This window comes from Tachysurus fulvidraco, chromosome 21, assembly GCF_022655615.1.
Source record: "Tachysurus fulvidraco isolate hzauxx_2018 chromosome 21, HZAU_PFXX_2.0, whole genome shotgun sequence".
Classification (NCBI taxonomy): Eukaryota; Metazoa; Chordata; class Actinopteri; order Siluriformes; family Bagridae; genus Tachysurus; species Tachysurus fulvidraco.
The window spans coordinates 8,545,731-8,570,136 of record NC_062538.1 but is presented as its reverse complement, the minus strand read 5'-3'; the positions used below and the strand labels follow the sequence as shown (position 1 = coordinate 8,570,136).

General features: G+C 41.2%; 1 protein-coding gene across 2 annotated transcripts in view; it reads right to left on the bottom strand.

The window, feature by feature from the left end:
* zbtb16a (zinc finger and BTB domain containing 16a) overlaps window positions 1-24,406 on the bottom strand; it is a 96,845-nt gene that overhangs the window by 24,683 nt on the left and 47,756 nt on the right. For both annotated transcript variants that reach the window (XM_027134115.2, XM_027134116.2), the window contains exon 4: window positions 12,730-12,816. In XM_027134115.2, the coding sequence (XP_026989916.1) occupies window positions 12,730-12,816 (87 nt within the window). The remainder of the gene's footprint in view (window positions 1-12,729; window positions 12,817-24,406) is intronic.

Genomic DNA, 24,406 nt, shown 5'->3' with positions numbered 1-24,406 from the left:
TTTCATGGCTGATTTCTACATTGCTACATCTATCTATCTATAGAGAATAGATTTAAGTAGATTTGAAGCTGATCTCACCCTTCCTTCCTTTTGAAAAGAAATGAATCTGAGTGATGTTCTGATTTCCCTCATTAATACTCAGGATAGACATGATTCATTTTCATTTATCTGTACTGTAACCGTTTTTAATTCCCCTCTTTGGCCTTCCTATGATTACAAATTACAGCTACATATATTTCAAGGAATTTCAAGGAAGATCAAAGGTCTTGATGTGCCATCGTGTAGGAATCAGATAAATACCGATGTGCATTAGAGGCTGCAGACGAATGAAATCAATGAGACCTCGCAACACATTCAACTCACACTCTTTATGTCAATACATGTCAAGGCTGCTTTCATCATGTTTAATTACATTTGCTCTGTTAGCAGCACGGACTAAATATAATTATTAAAGCACTGAATCATATTGCCTTTTTTTATATTAATTTTTGCTCTGCATGTGTGTGTGTGTGCCTGCACCATAATACTATATAATTCACATCACTGGAAAATATTTCATTACATTTCACCAAAAAGCTCAAAAGTATTCTGTGCTTGAATCTCGCTCAGCCATTCCACTAGCTCTTGCAAGAAACTGAGCAGAATTTCATCATAGCTGTCATGACATGAAATATACTTTTAACACATCAAGCATGTAGCTTTAAGGAAAATCTCAGAAAAAGAGGAGACACGAAAGAAAGGACACTTGCGCTGCCGTTGTCTACCAGCAGGGGGAGCTATATAAGCTTGTCTGACCTCTAAAGCTTTGACCGCACAAGTTTGAAGTCAGAAGAGAGAGCAAGCACGACCTCAAATGACCCCCTTCTGTATGGGTACTATGGACAAATATGACGGGAAACTGATAAAGTAATGACTCAGAATTAACATGTTCACCTTTACAACTAGGAGTCATAAAAATCCAGAAATTAATATGGTAAAATATATCTAAAGTAAGATATACAAGCAGAGATAGCATGCTTTTGTATTTGCTGCTGGAAATCATTTAAGACTCGATATCCTTCCTGGTGCTTGACTTGCTAACATGGCCAAAGCTATAAGAATCTGCTTCCTCTCTCTCTCTCTCTCTCTCTCTCTCTCTCTCTCTCTCTCTCTCTCTCTCTCTCTCTCTCTCTCTCTCTCTAATGTACATCATAAATTATGAACAGCAGGCACATTCAGGATGCAGCATGCAATAACTAAACCGGGGAGAGCTGTAAAAATCACACACATCCACCGATTTCACACACGCAGTACACACAGTAAATGGAGGCAGTTAAGACGCATACTAGCAAGTCAACCATCATTTTGGAGCTCATTCCTCTGGCAGGAACTGATGAGCTCCATGTTTCTCACACTCACTTGAGGAATGTGCTGCAGACAACATACTGTCAGAGCATGATGGGTGGCAAAAATCAGCACGGCTTTGGCCCAATGTGTCTTAACTGGCTTCATATGGGTACTTGGACTAAATTGGATTGAAGCAGTAGAGGTTGCTGAGTAAGTAGTAAGAAGATACTGCATTCCTGAGAGGAGAGAAAGGGCTTTCTTGGTGTTTTTATTTAAAGACCACTGGCCTTTCACCCCTGCCTAGAGACCTACCTAGAGGTTAAAGTATAATCCAGGTCCGATGACCACAAAGACTAGACCCTGAGGGCCAGGGACTCACGCATTTTCTGAATTACAGCGTCATCCTGAAGCCTGACTGACCACACATCAAAGGCTCACAATGCAGGGTGGCTAATGGGAGCTTTGCCCCACTTGTCAAAGTTCAGCAAATTGCCAAACCTATTCCCGCTTTCCTCTTTCAGGGACAGGGTGGGGGTAGTGCACATTATGTCCTAGATTTTGCTCAATGCTGAACGGTTTAGCAGTATGCCCTTTGACCACAGATCACTGATGAGGTAATCAGCTCCAAATATAAACTGACTTATGTCATGTTGTTTATTTCCATATCTACATATATGTATCGAGGGCCTCGGTTCTAAAAGTGGAATCCGGGGACACCCAGGGGTCTGTTAAGCATAAACAGGTGGACTTTGATTTTCTATATTTTTTTAAAGAGTAATTAGAGGGGTCCCAGACTGTAAAAAGCTCAAGAACCCTTACTCTAATGCAGAACTAAACTCTAATATCAGTATAACATTTCCTTAATAACTGCCATGAAATAACGCAAACAGATGCTGATATGCAATAACATCATAGTGCTCTTTATGAAGCAAAACATTTGAGAATTTACAGCCTTATAACTTTCATTTCACTTGCCTGTTCCGTTCAATACATTTTATGTCGATCCACTTTAAAAGGGAAACGTTGTGTGAATTTAAGACCCACGTGCTCTTTAAAAGGGGAGAGAGAAAAAAAAAAGTTGTTTAATTGACATTCCCTTCCCCCATTTTCCCATGGTGAAGAAGAAGAAGAAGAAGAAGAAGAAGAGGTGGGAGGGGGTGAAAGAGGGTTTTGTGCAGTTTTTTCCCCTTGTGCTCACTGTACAATAGGAAGGCGATTTGAGGATGAGATGACCCTGCGACCCCTGGAGCTGCTGAAAGGTTCTCAATGGCACAAATCCCACATAATCAATCACATTCCAAAGTCGGTGGTCAGCGGCTTGCCCCGTGAGCCGGACTGTAAACAGACACCTTTACAAACTCTCCCTTACAATTCAGTACTCCACCCCTCCTTGTCCTCGGGTATGAAGAGACATATTATTCTGCATGTTACTCGCTTATGTAACACGGTAATGCAATGGAACCTTCATTAAACAATCGGCTGAATCATACGGAAACAAATAATGTATTAAGTCCTTTTTTTTTGCTACGTACCTAGTAATGAATGAATGAATAGCTATGTATGAATTACACATAATTACTAGTACACACTTTGTCTATTGGATATTAAACTATATAATAAACAAATAACTCAAAATGTAAAACTTGTTCAATAATTTGCCAGTGTTTAATGAGTAATGAGTGTTTAAATTGCAGGCACGATTAACTAATATAAAAACCGCCAAGTGCTAGAAAGTAACTTATGGTAAGGAAAAATGGTTTGCACTGCCAAACTGCTCCGGTAAACACACAAGTCACAGAAAATAGATGGTAGTTACAGGAACAATATTTAGATGCCATTAAAAAAAAATGAAGGATTCATTATCAGTAATTACTGATGAATTTTTTTCCCCCAACCTATGCATCATTTATGGCTTGGAAATACTTGTACCAGATTATTTCCAGACACACCTAGCTACTATGTACAAACATGCTATAATATGCTAGGCAATCCAGGTGGTTACCAGGCTGAAAAAAATAAACTGTTTACAAAAGTTTTATATTCAATTACCTGATATCAATTAAAACAAAAGTATTTGTGCAAATTATTATCTAGTAAGAATAAACAATGGCCCACCCCCAGTCCTCCATTTTTCAGACAGCTAGGCAATCGATAGATTGTGCATTGTAAGTGATGGCTTATCCACTAGACATTTCATTTCTACAGCTTTGTGCGACTTTTTAAGGATGACACATGGTCACTCAATCACCAGCACTTAGAAACCTGTGATTAACTGATAAGAGCAAGCCTGCATGGCATTATGGTTCCTTCCAGAGTTCAAAACTCAACTATAGTCATCAGATAGACATGCAGAGAGTGTTAAAGCGATGGAGGAAAGGCTGGTTGTTCTTCATTTTTTCCTCTCTCTTTTGACCCGGCGTCACGCTGATGTTAACACCACTGGCATGATTATGAAGCCTTCAGCCTGCAGGTAACGAGCGCCTAAATTGGCTAAGATGAAAACCATGTCACTAAGCAACCAGACCTGATCGTTTCTTTGTTTGAGGTGAAAGGTTGGAAGTGTTCACACTAATCTTGCCGTTCACAATTAAGTAACATAAGAGTATGGTTCCCCCCCTCCACCTGCCACTCTTGCATTCTCTCCACACTATTTGTGGGAAACGAACAAAGCGAAAATCCCCCATCGCTAATGGAAAGGTATTTGCACTGTAAATTAAAGGGGTCTGCGTTTTCGATGTATTATACCGATCACTTTTGAGATGTCTGCAAACAGCTCAAATCTAATTACAGGGGGAGATTTACTTGAAACGGCTGGGAACAAAAGGAGCCGGGTCCATTGTGGAGCTTCGCTGTTGTGCCTCCAGTGAATCCTTTTCTATTCAGACACTCATGGCACGGGGGTTAATCCATTACAGAGATACTTCAAGGTGGGAAACTCGATCACAAAAGCACCACAGTGTGTGCATGCTGTTATTTATTTATTTATTTATTTAAAAAAAAAAAAAAAAAAAATCATTTTCCTGTAATCATTTTCACTGTTTTCTTTTTTGCCCCTTCCATATCTTGCCTTTGGTATATGAATCAATTAAGCATGGCTATTGATATTTTAGACGCTAAATGTTAGGATTTCAGGAGAGCTAATGCTTGTTCTACACGGGATTGAGTCTGATTGTAGCAGGGATATGCAACACTTGTCTGGCTAGGATGCCAAGCAGATTGGGAGATTCCTGCTGGCTCCTTTTGCGCCGCGTAAATCGCCAGGCCGACAGGAGTCCATAATCTCTGCACAAAACTTTCCTTCTCCCTTGGACATGTGCTGCTGTCTCCCACACTGCTCCTCAAAAGACCGCTCTCGTAGAGATTCTCCCCTAACGCTTGGATTTAGAGATCACTATTTGCTGTCAAATCATTGCCCAGAGACAATATTGGCCATCACGCAGAGACATCACAAAGGATTCGCTGCCACTACCGTGCTCGATAAGCCGGGCCAGAGAAGTCCAGAGCAGTGTGTCGGTGGTAGGTCCGGAGAGGCTTCTTTTCACATTCCCAAGCTGAACACACACCCGGGCTGCATCCAGAATGCAAGAGTCAGTCAATAAAAGAGAGTCTCATTGTGGGAATTTATACGTTGCCTAATGGCTAAACATTCTTGCCAGCAGATGATTACTTCTGGGTGTTGGCTGCACGTCTGCACATGGTATCTATCAGCCAGCTGAGCATCTCAGCCACTGGAAAACTCATTTAGATCCTATCTGGGGAAAAAATTAGTCCGGAGAAAAAAAAAGGTGAAGAGAGAGAGAGAGAGAGAGAGAGAGAGAGAGAGAGAGAGAGAGAGAGAGAGAGAGAGAGAGAGACTAGTCTGGCCTGCACTTGATTTAATTTGGTCACTGATACAGTGGCCAAGCACTTGTGCTGCTCCTTATTTTTTGGGACGTAGAAAAACAAAAAATGGCTGTAAGGAAGCACACACTTTGAAAAACTTGCGTGTTATCTAGGCTATTCAAATTCAATACTGATGCTTATAAAACTCGAGAGCCCTGGGTCAAAATACTAATGCAGAATACAAAATACTAATGCAGAGGCAAGGAATTTGGGTCTGAAAGCCTGGACCGTGCCACCCGTTATCCACTTGATGAACACAAAATGAAATAGGAAGACCCTTGTAAAGCATTTGCTGAAGATATTTAGCTTACTGACTCCCATAAAGGATGACAGTGAGTGCTATAATTACGACTCCACTACAGAGAGCAAAGAGGAGAGTGGAATCTAACTGTAAGCACACAGCCATATGCAGGGAGTGTGAGGGACTCAGACAGATGGGCCCTCCGCTGGAGTGGGGGACAGCTTGCGCGGTAATGAATGTAAAATGAGATATGGGGATAGAGTCTGGCATGGCTAATAAGTCATTTAATCATCGGCAGCTGACCGGCACATGGGCACCAGTTTTGCTGCTACCTTCGCCCTTAAATGTTATGTGATGAGAAGTTATTTCCTAAAAAAAAAGTACGAGTTCTCCACCATTATTTGAACTCCTTATTTCTACCTGAATCAGGGGTAGCATTGCAGGTATCCTTGCAGCTTTAGGCAAAGACATAATTCTGTTCTCCAAACTAGAGTTCTAATAAGGTTTTGAAGATTATTCGGATTGGGGTTCAGAGTAGGCCTTTTGTAATTAAAATGATCAAGATAATTTAACACAATCTATTTAGCTAGGTCACTTCCAATCCATTGTTAACTAGCTAGTAATTTCCTCCAGAAAAATAGCGCTCGTTTTTATCATCTTCCCACAAGTCACTAAATAATTCAAAGGTTTGATGCACTAAAACGTGTGCTTTGCGATGGTTCCTTTCCAGTTAAAATTTCTCCCATTATCACCTTAAGGTAGTTGCATCCAGATTGGAACGCAGGTTATAAATACCTCCCAAACAAAGCATTATTTTTCCCCCCTGTGCTCTTCAATGCCCAGGTTTGTCTTCGTACCAACCTGTAACCTTCTTCTTTTGCACAAGCACCCACTTTGTGTTGTGCAACTTTAATGCACTCTGACAAGTTAATAACGTCACAATTAAGTAAATGCTCAACAGACGCCCTGTTCGCTCTGGTGTGATTGAGATAATGGACGTGTATGACATGACCTCTGTTTACCAGTGGCACAGACCTCGTTTGTGAGCGACAGGCACGGGGAGACTGAGAAGATGGGGGTCATTTGGGGTGCGAGGGGCATGATTAGGGAATATTTTGAGGTGGGGGTGTAGGGTGAAAGTAACAAACAAAAAAAAACAAAAAAGGGGAGGAGGTACTGCTTTTTCTCTTTGCACCACAACACTGGCATGTTGTCCTCTTGCTTTTCTCTTGCTCTGTCAAAACTATTTCTGGCTTGAGAAAGAAAGTGTTTACTCTGTGGCCTGGTTCGCTGGAGTCACGCCGTGTTCCCACCGAGCAAATCCACTGTTCCCTATCCAAAATGGTTTGCATATTTTCCCTGTAACACAAGGCTTAAAAAGGATGAGGGGGAAATCAAGAGGGTGGGGTGAGAGGGGTTGGGGAGACGCTGCTATTATTACTGGATTTACATGCAGTCAGCTGCTCGCTCCGTTTACGCAGCTTTTCTGGAAACAACACAGAGGATTCTCTCTCGAAACTGTCGCTGTTCAAGAGGCCTGGCAAACCGCTCTTGTGGTCTAAGCTTTAAACAGGGTGCTGAATATTATGGGTCTGAAAAATCACAGATTCTCCAAAACGGCCCCATTAGCAAACACAGAGGGGTTTCCTGGTCCATTCCACCTGCTCAGGCTCATACCAGCATTGTTCTTTGAGGTTCCAAATGCTATTCATAGCCACTCACACTGTGCAACTGCCACAGGCAGCCTAGAACTTTCCTCCCGTATCATATACACCTCTCATCAATTGAGTGTGCTAAACTGAGCTCTCTGCTACATATCATATCTTGATGCTAAAACAGTGACTCCAACCAAAGTAAGACTGAGATCAATACACCTTACACGCTATATACCGTTAAAGCCCCTTTAGCAACAGTCACAAAAGCATCTTTTTTTTTTTTTTTTGCTTTCTAATCCCAAGAGATGAGTGAAGTAACTTCAAATTGGGCTCTGCCCTTTAAAGTAGGTCAAACTCGAGCAGCACTGGAGCTGTGCGTCAACAACAGCACATGATGTTTTTCTCTCAGTCTTGGCACCAAACACTACTAACTATTTTGGTGCCTTAACTAGACACTGTTTTAAAGGCCCAGTGTACACAGATGTCAGAGCGAGTGACACCTATCCAAAGAATGCCAGCCACATAACCGGTGCTGTTACTGGCTTAGCTGCTCATTTATATCATCTTACTTTTGATTGGTTACTGAAATGAGATTAGTTCCAGCAAAGCCAGTTTTCTCTGGTTACTGGAGGAGGACTGAAGAATAAAAGTAAGTTAGCAAAATCTAATTTGCACAATCTTCACTTTACCCCAAATGTGTCTTCCAAGATGAAGTGAGACTTCTATTATTTTTTAGCGACATTACAGGGTGCTTGCTCTTTTTATTCAAGGAACCAAAAAAAAAAAAATCCATTTATTTCAAACCTTTTTACCCAGCTTTTTCTGGATTTTTTTTCACTTACAGTGCCGGAAAACAGAACACGCGATTATCAATGCTCATATTGTATTTGTGGGTTTTTATGGTTATTAGTCTGTTTAACCAGTCACTTGAACCAAAATGCTTTAATCCACATGTCAATAACTCAAACAATTCAGCCTATAAATACTTAACAGACATCCATTGACGTACACTGATTCATTGTTTAAAGGCAGGCTACATTTACATGACCATGTAATAGATCCAGTCAATAGATAATAGATGTTACCTTGAGTGTACCACCTCACTGACAAAGAAAGGTACGGGTTAGTATTTTATTTTTCCTGAGTTAGTAGCTGAAGTGGAAACCCAAAGAAGCAAAAAATGTTTACGGTGATTAAACGGCATCTATGTTATTAATAAATTATCAAATATTTAAATGTAATAAAGGTTTAAATAGTAAAACACCGTAATTGTTGTTTGTTGAGGGTCAGCTTCGTTTTTTTTTTTAGGCTGTAGTATGACAACAGCTGAATTCTCTGATGTCAACACCACATGCTGGGAACTACAATGGTGTCCATTGAACATCTGGTGATGCCCATGGCCTCAGAAAACTGGCAGAGTTCACTGCTGCAAGGTGTTTGCTAAAACATGCTAACTATCAAAGTACAAGTGTGACTTTTGTTTAGCCATTTCTAACTTAACACTTCTGCGATGTAATCGAATATTCACAGGGCATGATCCGTGAGCAGATGGTGTTGATTTCAAAGTCAGTGGGAAAGTAATTATTTCTGAAAATAAGCTATTAGCTATTTACTTTGTTGGGCAGCCATTAAACTTGTGCCAAACATGTTAAGTTTTCCATGAACGACTTGGATCACGAAGGCTTTTCCAATAACCCAGTCATGGAAGCCAGTCCATTTCAGCAGCAGTGGCTCTGATAACATTAACGGAAATGACCGTTGCTCCAAGCACGTCAAGGGCCTTTAGTTTGAATAGCTGCCAAATTGAAAACCGAGACCTGGATGTTTACAACGGCATGAAAACTTTTGCCATGACAAACAGAACCTCCGAGCTGGCAGTCATTAACTATTTATAAAGTGGGTGCAACAGCGAGTTACATATCCACTAGAGAGCATGTGTGCATGCATGTGTTTGTGTGTGTGTGTGTGTGCGCGCATGTAAACAGAAGATTGGGGTGACGGTGACAATTATGCATGCAAAGATTTTGGCAAAAAGGAAGAAATATGACTAAAAAAATTCCCCTTCAGGTTACAGGCTTTACAGGGTGCACAAACATATGGGTGAGCATATTGAGGGACTGGGAGTATATGTGAAGGGGGTGGAGGACCAGTTGTATCCAACTTGCCATGCGATATAACACATTTAAAATATAAGCCTGGTAGCCACAGAGGAGGCTGGCCTTGATGCTGCTCAGTTCCCTGGCAGGAGGACAAACTCCCTGCAACTCACTGCCCGTATTTTGTTTTCTCCTCCAGACTCCAGTTCTATATTTAGCAAGGCTTTCCACCGTTATGCCTCTCTGATCGTTAGCCCCGTTTAACCCCTCTTTACAACAGCCATACTGGTCAAGGCCCTCTGGAGGCCCAGTATGTAAAAACTAGACAAGCTGAGCCCTTCCTGGGATCTGGTGATGTAGTGTAGGAGGCTTGGATGAAGAATGGAGAGAGTGATTTTAAAGGGTGTTGTGTTTCAAAGAGCCACTGGGTTTTTCTGTTCTGAATATATGATGTTTAAATAATTTCAGTGTGAATTTGCTCATATTGGGCTTACCTTAACCCTTCTGCATCTAATTCACCATTCACTCACCAGTCATTTAAATGTAAATAAATGAAGGTAGAGTAAAGTACAAACCTACTGGATTACCATGGCACAAAACAGCTAGATTAGCGATTGCTTGCAAGTTTAAGCAATCGCTATCACATCACACTGCAGGAAAGATAGATCGGTTGATATCTGATATCCGACAACAATTATGGCTTAAGATTACCTAGGAACTTAATAACATGATTAAACAAAATTTTTTACACCGCAGCAAGCCTTGCCAATTCTGACTGCAGACTCAGAACAAATTTTATTTATTCGCATGTTAAACTTAACGCTGAATTTATACGCATTTTATATTATACGTTATCTGTTACAAAGCTATGTGCATGTGTAGAGCATGTGCGGGTTAATGTCAGCACATTCAGTCTTTTAATTACACAGCTTGCGTTTTTAACAAGTTTTAAATTATTTCCATCTCAGCACAACCTCATCCAAGTGTGATTATTAAGTAAATAGTGAGAAGAAGAGTTTGTGACCACAGAAAAGTCACACAGCATTTTGCATTTGCTCGACATTCGGAAGAAAGGATGTTCTGGTTGAAAATAACATCAAATGTACACAAGATCATTATTCGCAATGCCTTTAATTGTCCTATAATGTCCCCATTATTAATAAACACTGCTTGGGAATAACCTTTTCCTCTTATTACCCTGTGGAACTATCTTGTGTACCCTGTGTGGACAGAGGGTTTGTATATTACAATCACACCCCCAGTGTCACCCATATAAGGATGGGTCCCCCTTGAGTCCGGTTCCTCTCGAGGTTTCTTCCTTTACCAATTTAAGGGAGTTTTTCCTTGCCACTGCTGCCTGAGTCACCTCAGACTTGCTCATAGGGGATAAATACATACAGATTGTGAACTATATATATCTAATAATAATCTAGAATTTTTTATTCTGTCAATTCTTTTTCTTTTATTATTTGTTATTTCCTTTATCATTAATTATGTTTACCTTCTGCTCTATGTTTATGTTCTGTAAAGCTGCTTTGAGTCAATGTCTATTGTAAAAAGCGCTATACGAATAAACTTGAATTGAAACTTGAATTGAATATGTTCGGAATAAATACAGAAATACACCCAAGTTTTTAGTTTAATGCCTTTGTTAGCCATACAACCAACACAATTATAAATACATTTAAATCTGTAACATTAACTAAGGTTATTTAATTGCACATGCAGTGCATCATGACTCATACAAACATGCTCAGAAATGCAGAGTAATCAGAGACTAAATGTTTACATGACAATATTCCATTTAACTGACTGGATATGAATTTCATCTGGCTTAATCTATGCCGACCCGACTGTATACATTATCTTTTTTTATGCTGATTGAGTTATCAGACGGATTATTTATGGATTATTAGGCTGCATGTAACCATAGTTACTGTGGACTGTTAGACTATGTACGTGTGTGTATGCATGTCAGGGTGCTGGAACATTTCGTAAGGGCAGACAGTTGAGGGTGAAAAGTCTGAGCATGGCACGATCCCAACATACTGATACCACATGCATCAACACATCAATAAATCCCTCCGTCCCGCCACCCTTTGCCTCACTTCTTCCTCACCCAGCGGCCTAGCGGAGGTCATCATTCCTGGGATGGCAGCATGTCAGCACAAAGTCCGTACTGATGACAACCAATACAAGCAGGACGGGGGGAAAGTGGGTTAGTTACACTTCCACTCCGCATGCTGGCATCTTCTCAGAGCTTTCCCTTAATGTAACAATGTTATTGTGGGAAGGTTAATAAACAAACCAGCCCAGCCAAACTCATAACAAGGCTTTTCTGTTCCTGTACCCATAACTCTCCTCTTCAAACCAATAAACAACTTGAGGGAGCCAGCAAACTTGGGACAAACACCCCAACTCCAAAGCTTTTCCAGGAAGTGATCATCTAATATCTGACATGCCAGGGAAGAGACCAGGCTCATCTCTACACACATGACTGTGACCGGAGAGTTTCATCTGTTTATAAATACTCAGAGCTGCTGGTATTACATTGCTTAATGCTTGCTCATGTAAACACACTTACAACAGTTTTACCATGGAGCCTCTTAACCTGTAGCTAGCAGAACAGCTCACAGTTATAATATTTTATAAACTGTGAAGAAAAAAATACACCAAATATACAATCTAAAACAGGATACAGTGTGCAATAAAAAACATGAACAAAAAATATTTAAGTAACCTTCATGAACACAACCATTAGCTATTCAGCCAGTAAATGTGACAAAACATCAGCCATTACTCTAGAAATTACTTTGTTTATCTACTGTTAACTAGCAAGCTAGAAACATTGAGTAAGCATTTACTCATAGGAGCTAGCTAGTTACAGGTCAGAAAGTGAAAAACAAAAACAACAACAACAAAAAAAAAACCACCACTACATTTCAGTTTTTGACCAAATGAAGCAGTATTTCATGTAGTCTATGTAGGAAGAATGACCAAACAGCTAACATAATGTGGATTAGCAACCTAGTTAGCTAAACTATAGTAAGTTTTTTTTTTAAAACATTAATTCATTGCTAAATGCAATTTGTAGAGATTGAACAGCAGAAATGACCATCTATTTCCTGTCAAAAAGGTAGGTATGATGCTGCAATCCAGCACCTGTTATTCTGAAAAGTAGCTAAAGATCTGAATTACAACAGGTTTTAAGTCAGAACACAATTCATTTGTTACAAAAGTAAAAAAACAACCAACAAATTTAGATAATTAATGTAGTTTTAATGTAGCACAACTATTTTAACCCCTAAACTCCTAAATTATTCAAATTATTAAAAGGGGACAAAAATTAAAGATTAAATTCCAACAAATGACTATTTTCCTTTTAGACTTTTGGCCAATACAAGGCTGAGTATATAACCACCTAGGGCCATGCCCAGGAGTATGTTTTGTGTGTGAGAGTGTGTGAAAGTGTGTGAAAGTGTGTGAAAGTGTGTGAAAGTGTGTGTGTGTGTGTGGGAGAATTTCTGACCTGTGTGAATCTGTCTGTGTGCTTCCAGATCTTCTTCTTTCTGGAATTGAGCTCCACACTGGTCACACACGATGGCCTTCTCTCCAGCTGCACATAAAAATCAAATTTGACAACATTTAGAAAAAAACATTAGAAATTCAGCCATGATTAAAAAATGCATAACATGGCAACCCAATACACTATTTATGGTCATAAAATGTGGACGTGCAAAAAGTGTCGCAATCGGAATCCAAACACAGGAACTCGGGCTGCTGTCTCTTGTTTGTTTGTTCAGATGAGGTTATTATGGGTCAGAGCTCTCTCCGACGTACTACATTCATTCTCTCCATTGAAGGCACGGCACAGGGTGAAGCGCATGCATTATAATTATTGTTATTATTATTTTTATTACCATCATAGCATGGCCTGCTACAATGCCAGCACCAAATCTGATGATTACAGCACCACAGCAACCAAAACAGGAAGCTGTAGTTAATATAACACAGTGTGATTGAGTTGAAGCCAAAGCCTGTTTTGCAACCATTATGAAGTTACAAAACATACTGTACTCTCGTGTGAGACAGGAAGAAACACCTTTCAGTTTTATTAGAGAAATAAATAGTGCAATAACACATTTGATGGCATGTTTAAAAAAAAATAAACTCTTGAACCGACATTTGCAATTCATAAGAAAACACATGTTTAAACCAACAAGTAAGGAGTGCTGGGCTAAAGCCTAGTTTATTCTTTCAAAAAAAAAAGAACAAATCAAAAATTCTGGAAGACTGAAACGTTCATGTGGGAGTTTCCTAGCTATTTGCAGGTTGTATATCATACAAGAACGGAGGAGCAGCAAACAGTGAGCAGAAATATTTAAAAGTTATAACTTTCTGTCCAACAGTATAGTAGTATGCTTCCATAGAGATGACGATGCAGTTTGTTGTAGAGAAAAAAAAGATAAAGTCCCTTTAAACCGGCTACACAAAACACTCGATTGCATTGTCGATTATTGTTTATTTTTACATTAATGAATTACAAAAAACTGCGGAATCTTTCAAGTGGGGTGGCTTTTTGGAAGGAGTCTCCAGTGTAGACAACTTTATGTTGTCTAACACAGGACTGTGTGTGTGTTTTGGCTGTAATTTTTGTCTCATTTATTTCAATTGGTACAAAAGAGATGCTTGTAATGGAACAACTCTTTGTAGCTGTTATAACATATGGAAAAAGGAAAGCTACACAACATTAAGCAAAACTACACATGGAGAAAACCTCACATTAAACAGCCCCCTTTTATACTCCACTATTAGCCAGTCACCACAGAGGTGGGCAGGATGACCAGATTTCTGATTCAGAGATAGAGTTTAAGCAAACAAAGCCACATTGGAAGTGTTTTTCCATCAGTCCAAAGACTTTGGAAGCATGTCGGAAAGCCTTTAGTTGGGCACAGGGATCAGCACTAAGGGTAAGAATCAACTCCACATCTGGGCTGTTCAGGTACTGCAGCAACTTCATGTAGACCTTAAATCATCACATTAAGTAGCAGCGAGAGTTACAAGCCTTAAATCCCACCAGCGACATAAGCAACAGTGGATCATTATCTGGAATGGGTTCATACAGAATGCAGCAACGCAGCAGGGGCGTGCATTTAGGCCGCAGAAAGAAAAAAAAATCACAAAATTAAAGTGATAAATTCTAGCCTCTCTCTTTGATCAATAGGTGCTTTTCTGTTAAGTAGGGTTGAGGGAAAAAAAGTGCAAGAAAAACACCTCAGTTAGGTTTGGCATGATATCTTCTAGCTGCTAAACCCCTTCATCACCCTGCCTGCTCTGTTTTTTCAGGGCTGTGGTGCAGAAAGCAAGCAGAGGGCCAAGGCTAGAAATAACTGGCTCTCCAGCACAGAAAAAGCCGTGGCTATAAAAGAGCTGTTTTCTAACAACTTCCACTTCCTCCTCCGCACCTCCTTGGAGTTGCCACAGCGGGGCCAAACCTGACATAATGGGCCCTTACACAACTGAGGTTCCCAAGAAGCAAAGGAGAGGTGCCACGTGCCACACTAGCCTGTTCCCTTTTCACTTCCCCTCTAAAATATTGCACAACTGGAAGAGAGGGATTTACTGCCTCTAAAGAGGACACTCGTGCTGATTGCTCGTGTTGCCGAAAAGAGAGGCCTCGTGCATGAGTGTATGAGTGTGTAAAATGCCGACAGCATCCAGAGTGATGAGTGCACAGAGATATAGCCCACAACTAGAGTCCGATTACTCTGCACCGAACAAAGGAACAGAATCTGCTACAAAAATACAAAGCCAGTAATGAAGAGACAGTCAAGCAGTTACAGACATGATTCCTCATCAGGCGCCCTAATCGGCTTGGTCTCCGTGTCTCCAATGGGGCTGTGAATACGCCACAAACAAAAACACATCCTAGCTGCTCTCTGAGCCTACACAAATTGGTTATATAAGACAGTACGCTTGGTAGCAAAAAAAAATCCATAAAAAAAAAAAAAAATCCATAAAAAAAAAACCAAAATCAAACGCACACACATACACACACACAAAAATAACCAGAGCTCCGTCAGAACAATGCGTGCAGACGGCATGCTCTGACTCTTTTCTTCAACGGTAACTCTCTGTGCTGTACAGTTTTATTTACACTACCCTCTTATCAGTCACACAGCAGTACGGAGGCTGCCAATTGGAAAGGACAGCCAGGAACTGCATGTTCCCTCGCTCAAGTAGATGTGTACTGCAGGCAGAGCCCCCCTTTTTTATTAACCAAGACAAAAATACTGGGAGACTGCCAAATTTCCCTTATAAACACACACACACACACACCCCAATTGGAAAACAAGTCCACAGGACAGTTAGAAACAATAATTAAAAAAAGGCTATTAACATAAAAAAGAAAAGATATGAAAAGATTAAACCATTGAAAAGATTGAAGCTACTGTCGACAACAGTCCAGAAAGGGAGTGTTTAGGCACAGACCAAAAGCAGACAAATATTGACAGAGCAAACACACTTACACATCCAAAATGAGTTTAGAGTTTACATTCTTAAAATGAATATTGGCACAATGGTTCACTCTTGTTTTATGGAAGCTAAATCTCATAATCCATTTTGCATGCTTAGATTAAAGAGAAAGAGAGAGAGAGAGACAAATAAAGACAGAAAGGATGGAAGGGTGGGTGCAGGGTTTCTGAAAGCTTTTCTCTGTACTAGGCAGTTGTTTTAGCTCTTAGGTCCTGAGGTACGGAGTGTATTCAAGTTCAGACACAGCCTGACACAAGGCAAGCGAGATTTCAGGACCTCTGTGGTGTCAGCCACTTCTGATGTCTTGAAGTCTGATCTCCATACATGGGTACAAAGTAAACGGTGTAAGTACAATCCCACCAGTGTGCTGGCCTGCAGCCTTCTGCCCCCAAGCTACAAAAGGTCAAAGGGCCCATGTGTTTTCTGCTTCCTTCCTCACCCCCTCGAAATATCGGCCTTTGGTTATTTAAATTATGACACAGGACTATACTTGCTGTGCTGTGGTGCCAAGACAAAGACCTTATAGAAGTGGAGGAAACAGAAGCCAAAATCTGGGCGGAATCAGCAGGACAGGGCCAAGCTGGTGTGAAGTGACTGAAAATGAGGGCAGACCTCCCGGATTTCTTTACCACCAGCCCCGCACAGATGACCGCTGTTTTAATCCATTTCATCCAGACAAGCATGATCATGATCAATCCCAAGCTGTAATGGCTATTTATATGTAGAATGGTGAAGGCAATGGATTACATGGGTTCCAAATAGGACCAAGTTTTTTTTTCCCCCCCAAGCATGATCACTGGTCTTTGTAATGACCCGTTCCTGGGCATTCGGGTTCAAGCAGGACACACAATGAAGACATCTTTGGTCTAGGAACCGATACCTTCATGGCAAAAACGGAATAAGAGGTGAGCTCTGGTGCCTGATCGATAGCAGTGAGGTTGGCTGTAAGTAGAGCTCTTCCCACAAGCTCTCTTATTTATTCTGGCAGAACCTGAGAGGATGACCACACCGTGAACCCTTCCCCAAACGACCACTGAAACTTCAGCAACCCGCTGGATACAGCAATTGAGGTGCCTTTACAGTGCTGTAAATGCCTTTATGGCTAAAGACAGAGCAGTAGGAGGCCTGGCCATGCTCTTTCCTCATTTACAGGCTCTTAGTAGCATGACGAAATATCATGACTGAATGGGTTGCTATGAACAAGAGATGGGCAAAGACCAAAAAGTGAGAAGTGTCCATGGCACAACAGTGATTATATGCTTCTGCAACTGAAAAAAAAAAAAGCAAGCATGTGGAGACTTATTGCAGGCCTGAGGTTGTTTAAGATGTGAGAAATACCTACCAGGAACTCACAAATTCACTCGTTCACTAGCCACTTAGCGAGCTGCACATGATCCAGACGATCGGGGAGTCAGGCAGCAGAGCCTGCTGTACATGTGCTTTCTCCACAGGTCAATAACTTGTAAAGATTTAGCGTTTAGGGCCCATTATTTCCTGCTTTCAAGTCACACATTGTCAAAGGCAGTCTATGCTTTTATTAAGGCCCAGGTCAGAAACCTTGGGGTGGAGCCAGTAGGAAACACAATGCCCTATGGGACAGTAACTAGGACATAGGAACCAGAGTGGGAACAATTACTTATTAACAGTTTTTGGCTTCCACATTTGACACAAACAGTTTCTCTAAACTAAAAAAAAAAATCTTCAAAGGAAAACCTCAGATATAACGCTGAAAGATCTGCATGCATCCAAACAAATTAGCGAGCCAATGAAACGACTACAACAAAACACAGAACTTAGTTAATGGAAAATCCAAAAAAAAAAATAAAAAAATGAAAACAGGACATGTTGAAAACATGCAGAGCTGTTTAACTGCTCTCAGGTGCGGTGATTTACATAGTTGTTTATCGTTTGATTCCAAGTTTTTTTTTAGGTATGTCCAAAAAAAAAGTTAATTACCAACAGGTTAAAATGGAAAAAGACATCCTTCCTTAGTTAAAAAATACAAATAATAAAGAAGAGAATGAGCCTTTAAGTCAGGGGAAAAGAAAGAAAAAAGGTCACTTCCATAAATGTCCTTTGTTCACAAATGTGGACAGTGTGACGAATCCCCACCAACTTCCTCACTAAACCTTTTTTTTTTTAACAATGTCCTGACACACATTCCAGCCCTTCCTCCCAGTGTCGTCCCTCTGAGACTGTGTAACACTCAAGTAACATCATGATCTTATGCTCTAATAGATAAACATGCACAAGCCTGGATCATCTCTGGTCAGGCTTTAGTCACACTTTCATTATATTTGATGAATTAGCCTTGCTTTAATAAATAGCCCATGTTGATCTGCTGTTACTGCAAGATAAGATAGTTATTTTTCCTGCCCCAAAGATTCCTCTTCTACCACAGACATTTGGGCAATGACGCATCTTTGTATTAATATGAATGGCAAATCAGATTTTGATCAATTTATGATTCGATTTAGTATTGAGGCATGTCCAATAAAAATGTTCGTTCCTGTTATTATAAGCATTATATCAGTTTTTCTTGAAGACAAAAATAGTCAGCTTGTTACCAAGAAATTAGTTCGGTCATGAAGAAAGCTGTTACAAAGCACGGACACTGGAGACTCCTTCCGTAAATGTTTAAGGGCTTCAGAATAGCACAACACAGAACCCCTATCGTCTGGAGATCAGTGGCCAGGAACCTCGAGAGAGTAAAAGTGTTCGTACCTGATAGGCTGTCATGAATAAATTAGGGAGAAAATATTGTACTGTATGTTAAATAAGTAACTCCCTCGCTATTTTTTCTTCATTAGAAAAAGCACATTTTTAATGCATGTATAATTAATCTGATATTACGTGGTGTCTGGTATTACGAGTCGTTACTATCGAAATGTGCATAAATACAAACCTGTGATTTACGTTGTGGATAAAAAAAAATACTGGGCTGTGCTTTTGTAGAAAACTAATCAATACCGCCTGACAATTTAGCCATGTGGTCTGCTACGTTCTTTTTTTTTTTTTTACCTGAAACTGTACTGAGTGAAGAAAAAAAAGCTCTGCCTGCTCAGTTGCTGTCTATTAAACATTAATTGCCCACATCAGTGTGTTTTAAAATTAAATCCACCTCGAAGCGAGGTATTTACAGAGCGCCTAAAACTGAGACCGCTGTATTAGTATTCAGGTCCATGTATGTGTTTGCAACAGTAATAACACAATATGCACGGCTGCTATTCATGCTGCACCTCCCAGTGGAATGGGAAGCATAAAAGCAACCCTTGTGTGTCCTGGCTACTTCCAGATGGCTTTGGGACTGCTTTTATCTTTTTTTTTTCTCTCTATACTCCAGCTTTTTTTTCCCCCCACATGAAAGCGCTGTCGGCAGATATTTGCTCCGCGCTTCGTTCGCTCCTCATTCGAAATATAAAAGTTTCAAAGAGCATTTCACGAGGGAGCTCTGCCATAAATGGGATTCATAGCTTTTTAATCTGCGCTAAGAAATTGATCTAAAAGTTTCCCAAAGCCATCGTCCCAACTTACATAACGCAATAAAAGTGTGCCTCGGAGAGCATTTACTTTTATTGCCATTTCATGGGAAGTAAATCATGTTTCCTCCAATTTTGCCCGCTACACATACGCGCATGGATGTGCATACCAGAGACTGACCAACATGCAGAGCACACAGATATTCTGGGAGTCTAAGAGTTCTGCTTATCATGTCACTGACATGGGGAGTGTAGAGGCAGGAGGGAATGCCATTAGTCATGAAATCCTTAATTAAAACCATTGCCACTTGCACACCCGCTCTGAGGACGACGAGGTAAACCTGGGAGCATGGAGTACATGTGTAAATCCAGGTCTGAAATAAGGCAGCCTGTGGAGGGAGAGGCAGACAGAAACAGATGGGTTACAATGGGATACGCAGGATGGAGGCATTTATCACGCTACAGCACACACTCCGTCTTCAGAGTCTCCTCCCAGATAAAGGGCAGGTGAGGCTTTGGTGGAAAGATGTGCTGAAGGACGTCAACAGTATTGTGTGTGTGTGTGTGTTTGTGTGTGAGGATGGAAGCGGCACAGCAGCTGCCAGCGCATTCCTCTACTTATTTAAGCACCAGCGATGGATGACCCCGTTAATCGTAATCTAATAATCTAAGTAATGTTGGAGATGCTGTTATGCCATTACATGCACACCATTAGGCATTTTTCCACTGAGGAGCCAAGAAAATTAGCCCAAGATATTAAACCCCAGGCTACAATTTCCATTATACTGCCTTTGTCGCCAGTGTCAAAACCAGGACCAGACATGATACATTACATTAAAATGGTACTTTTTATGGCAGAAGAATTAGAAGGCAAAGTTTGGAATTCGGAATTCATCACATCGTATTTCACGGATTATATTTTTCTATTTTGCGTCCGTCTGGACGGCTGCTCAGATGCTCTTTTTAGCTATTACCTCAGAAAGATCAGCAGCTGTTGATTCATTCCCCAGAATCATGAACTTGTCTAATGACTTCATCATGAATAATGAACTTGTTCGACAGTTTTTCTTTTCAAACTTGATCAGATTTGTGCTTAGACATGCTACTGGCTTGTGATCAATAACTGACACGGCAGATTTGCTTTGAATTTTTAACCAAGTTTGAAGGATCCCATTATTTATCATGGCATAACTGCAAAGATTTAATCTGACAGGTTTTCAAAGTCCTACATCGGCAGAGCAGGTGTTGATTGAAAATGACAACTATTTGTAGTTTATTTCCAGTCTGCTTTTCTACGTCTTAGACAATCTTGTTTTTGGCTCCCCTTTGAGATGCTAAAATCGTAGTTAGAAACATTTGGTGATGTTTGAAAATGTTACCAAACAGAAATGCTTAAATGTCTGGCATTAGAGGTGTATACAGTGTCCTTTCAGGTATTATCACTTCCTGTTTTGTACCACACCCCTATATTTTGATGGACAGCCTAAAATAGCCATGCATCGTCTGCTTTTCTGGAAACCAACACGTTCCAACACGTCAAAACAAAAGCATTTACTGTAAGTGGATGTATAAGCTTTGAGAAATGGAAAGTGATATAATAAATCCATACAGTGTGGCAGTCGACTCATCACGCCTGACAGAGAGGACTGGCCTTGCTGATGAAAGGAGTATGGCCTTTAAAACACACACACACACACACACACACACACACACACACACACACACACACACACAAAAACAACAAATCCATACTGGCCACAGGCTCCTTTCCAATCTATTTTCTGCTCAGCTGGTTTTAAATGAAGTTATTATGACTCATTAAAATGCCCGCAAGCTTGTGGAAGTCGGCCAATTACAATTTAAATTTAGCCTCCCCTCACACCCGCCCCATCCTCTCCAAATCCCCCTCTCATGCCTGCACCAACACACCACACGACTACAGCTCAACCACTGGCTTACAGCTGCCATCAAAGCCTGAATCTTTGGACGCAAGTTCAGCCTAATAAACAAACAAATCATCATTTTTTCCAGGGAGCTCGCCAAAGGAAGGAACACCAGGAATCTGAACCACACTGCCTTAATTAATGTTGCTTAAAACCCTCAAAACTGCTTAACAAAGAGACTGAGATTTTCTCTCCGGACACTCGTCTGGATTCTGTGAATCAGTTACAGGATCTTGGTTTGGCTCCTATCTGGTCAGCCGAAGTCATCAAACACGCTGTTGCGCCATCGAGGCTAAACCTAGATATGGTTTAAAAGTATTTTTGTGGCTGCTTCCACTGTTTATCCCCCTCATAAAACAATAAAAAGGTAAGACAGTGGATAGACTTAAGCACCTCTTCCAATGCCACTGATGTCAAGGTCCCTGACTTACTGAACACTGTCTGAACATCCAATTCACTTAAATCTTTTCTTATATAACCGTTCTGAAAACAAGGGCATTGTTTCCATCCTTCAAGCAAGGAGTGGCACAGACGGAACAAACGTCTTCTCCCTTGTAGTCACGCCTGTGAGCCTTTCGCTTTATTTCTCAGCCTGCGAATGGCGAGTGCACGTGTGCATGTGTGTGTGTGTGTGTGTGCGCGTCTGTGTGTGTGTTCTGCTGTCTCGCTCTCATTTTCCAGCAGAACAAATTAATCCGTGCCCTTCCAGCAACGTTCCCTCCTTTTTTTTTTTTTTTTTGACAGAGGCTGCTCAGAGGAGAAAAATGATGAAGCAAATCCAAAATTCAATTGCCTGTGTTCTGTTTTAGAAGGCACACAGTGTACTGTACAGACCATAAAACTCCCAAACAGCCTCCAGACGCTGCTGCAATCACCCTCCATCAAAACACTTTGTCTCGCATACAAAAATAAGACCCGGCATTGAGCTGAATACCAAATCAGCCCACCGGGGCACTTGCTACTTAGCAACCAAAAGGGATTTAAAGCTGCAATACCCGACAACAAAGGAAAAAGATCGGGATCTTTTACAGGGTATTACGGCTGGTCCTACAGTTTTATTCCACGGTTCTAATCAGAGATGTTAGCTCCACAGTTCTTCGCATTTCCATCGTAGTATTGTTAAAAAAACTACCCCCCCCCCCTCCCGGATATTAGAAGGAAAACAATAAGAAAGACCAATTGAAAAACCTAACAGTTGATTAGAACAGTGATTATAAATGTTGCACTCTAAACGCTGCTCTAAACTGTGGGCTGGATTAAATTTACGCTCTTACTCCACCAAACCACAAGAAATCAGATCTCCGCTTAGACATGTTACTGGTGTGTCATCATCAGCTGAGATGGCAGTTTGGTTTATGAATTTAAGCCAAAGTGGAAAGATCCATGCATTTATGCAGAAGTTAGTTCTGACATGCCGAGAAAAACTTCTAAGGATAAAAAGCACTCTCTAAATGAAGTGCTGGAGAAGGTGTTTTACTAACGAAAGACACAAAGATTGCTATTAGGTTCTCTAATGCACTATGAGATTTAGGTTTAAATAAATAAATAAATAATCTCGGTAACAGAAACGCACGTTTGTAGTCGAGTGTTCAAGGGTTAGAAAGAGGCTTGCTTTAGATTCTGCTCAGGGCAGATAGTCTGGAGGGTTCATTAAAGGCAGATAAGAGCATGGAGCAATACACCGTAGACAGCGAGTGATGTGCTCAATGATGGCAAACATCAAAGGCATCACCGGCAAACAGACAGCTTGTGTACGCTGGTTAGAGCCCGGCATTAGAAAAGGGAACACGGCTTCACATTTCTCAGTCCATGGGAATAAATTCTTTTAAGCTTTTCGATGAAGGCCAAACTTGCTGCCCAATTACAGCACCATTACCCTGACGCCTAATCATCTCTCCTCTCCTGGCCCTCATAATGGAGGAGATTTATGCCTCGCATAATTCAGGCGTTGTTGTAAATGGGGGTTTAATGTACATCAACAGGTCAGGGGAAAGTATTATGGGTTTAAACCACCAGAGAGAAGTTAGGGCATGCGGCCAAACAGAAGCTCAGGCCATTTATCCGCGCTGCCCGTCATCCCCCACTAATGCTCAGAGAAAAAGGGAAAGGGGAGGGAGGAGAGCGAGAGCAAGAGTGAGAGCGAAAGAGAGCGAGAGAGCACGCAAGCAGGGGCTTTATCAGCTGCTCTAAAGAATTTACATGAGAGCACACACCGCAGGGGCATTTTCCTATTTTTTTCCCCCAGCTTTATTTAGAGGCCTTTCTTCCAACCTTTTCATCCCACCCCGTTTGCACAGCTCTCTATTTTGGAATATGTGGTTTGGAAGGCAGTCAAGTTTCATTAATTTCTGGTTTGGGTACAGTATGTTCCTGGCCACACATCTGCGAGCGATCATAAATGCTCTGGAATGCTGGCAGAACATCCAGACCTGCCGGCAGTCGATGATGTCATCGCGCTGAGGGAAGATCTGGCAAGCGGCCAGACTGTGGGAGCACAGCGCTCACTGGTTCTGACAGCAAGAGAGAAACAGAGAGAATGAGGGAAAGAGGGCGCGCATGAAGGAGACGGCAAGAATAGCGAGGCAGGGACATAGAAACTGAGGAAAAACCTCTTTTTTGCCTCTCACTTGTTCCCTGAACTCCACACATGCCTCACATTTTTCAAAGTCCTAAAGCTTTCGCTATGTACAACTCTCCCCCCTTTCCTTCCTTCCTCTCACCCGAGCAGCAGGTGTCTGTCAGGTGCAGAGTGAGTTAATATTATTTTGAGAGACAGAATACTGTGATACTCTGATAACCTGTGCCTGAACCAGGGAGCTCCAAAGGTTTTTCATGACACCGTTAATGGCACTTTTATTCAAATGAACATTTAAGAGAAACCAGTCCAAATCAAGCACATTACTGAGGATCTTGTGGAAAAAGTCCCACAAAGGCACTCTTGCAATCCTGAGATAAAAGTGACAACCTTTTTGTTGTCGTTTGGAAGGTCAGGGTCAAGCCACAGCACTGCCAAGCTGTCACTGTCGGGCCCTTGCGCAAGGCCCCTAGCCCTCTCTACTCCAGGGGAGCAGTATCCTGGCAGACCCTGCGCTCTGACCCCAACTACATAACAAGCTTGGATATGTAAAGAAACAACAGTCACTGTGCTGTGATTTATGTAAGACTAATAAAAGCTGCTGCTTCTTAACTACTGATTGACCCACCTGCTATCCGAAGCAGCCGAGAAACCCACAGAACCTCAGAACTA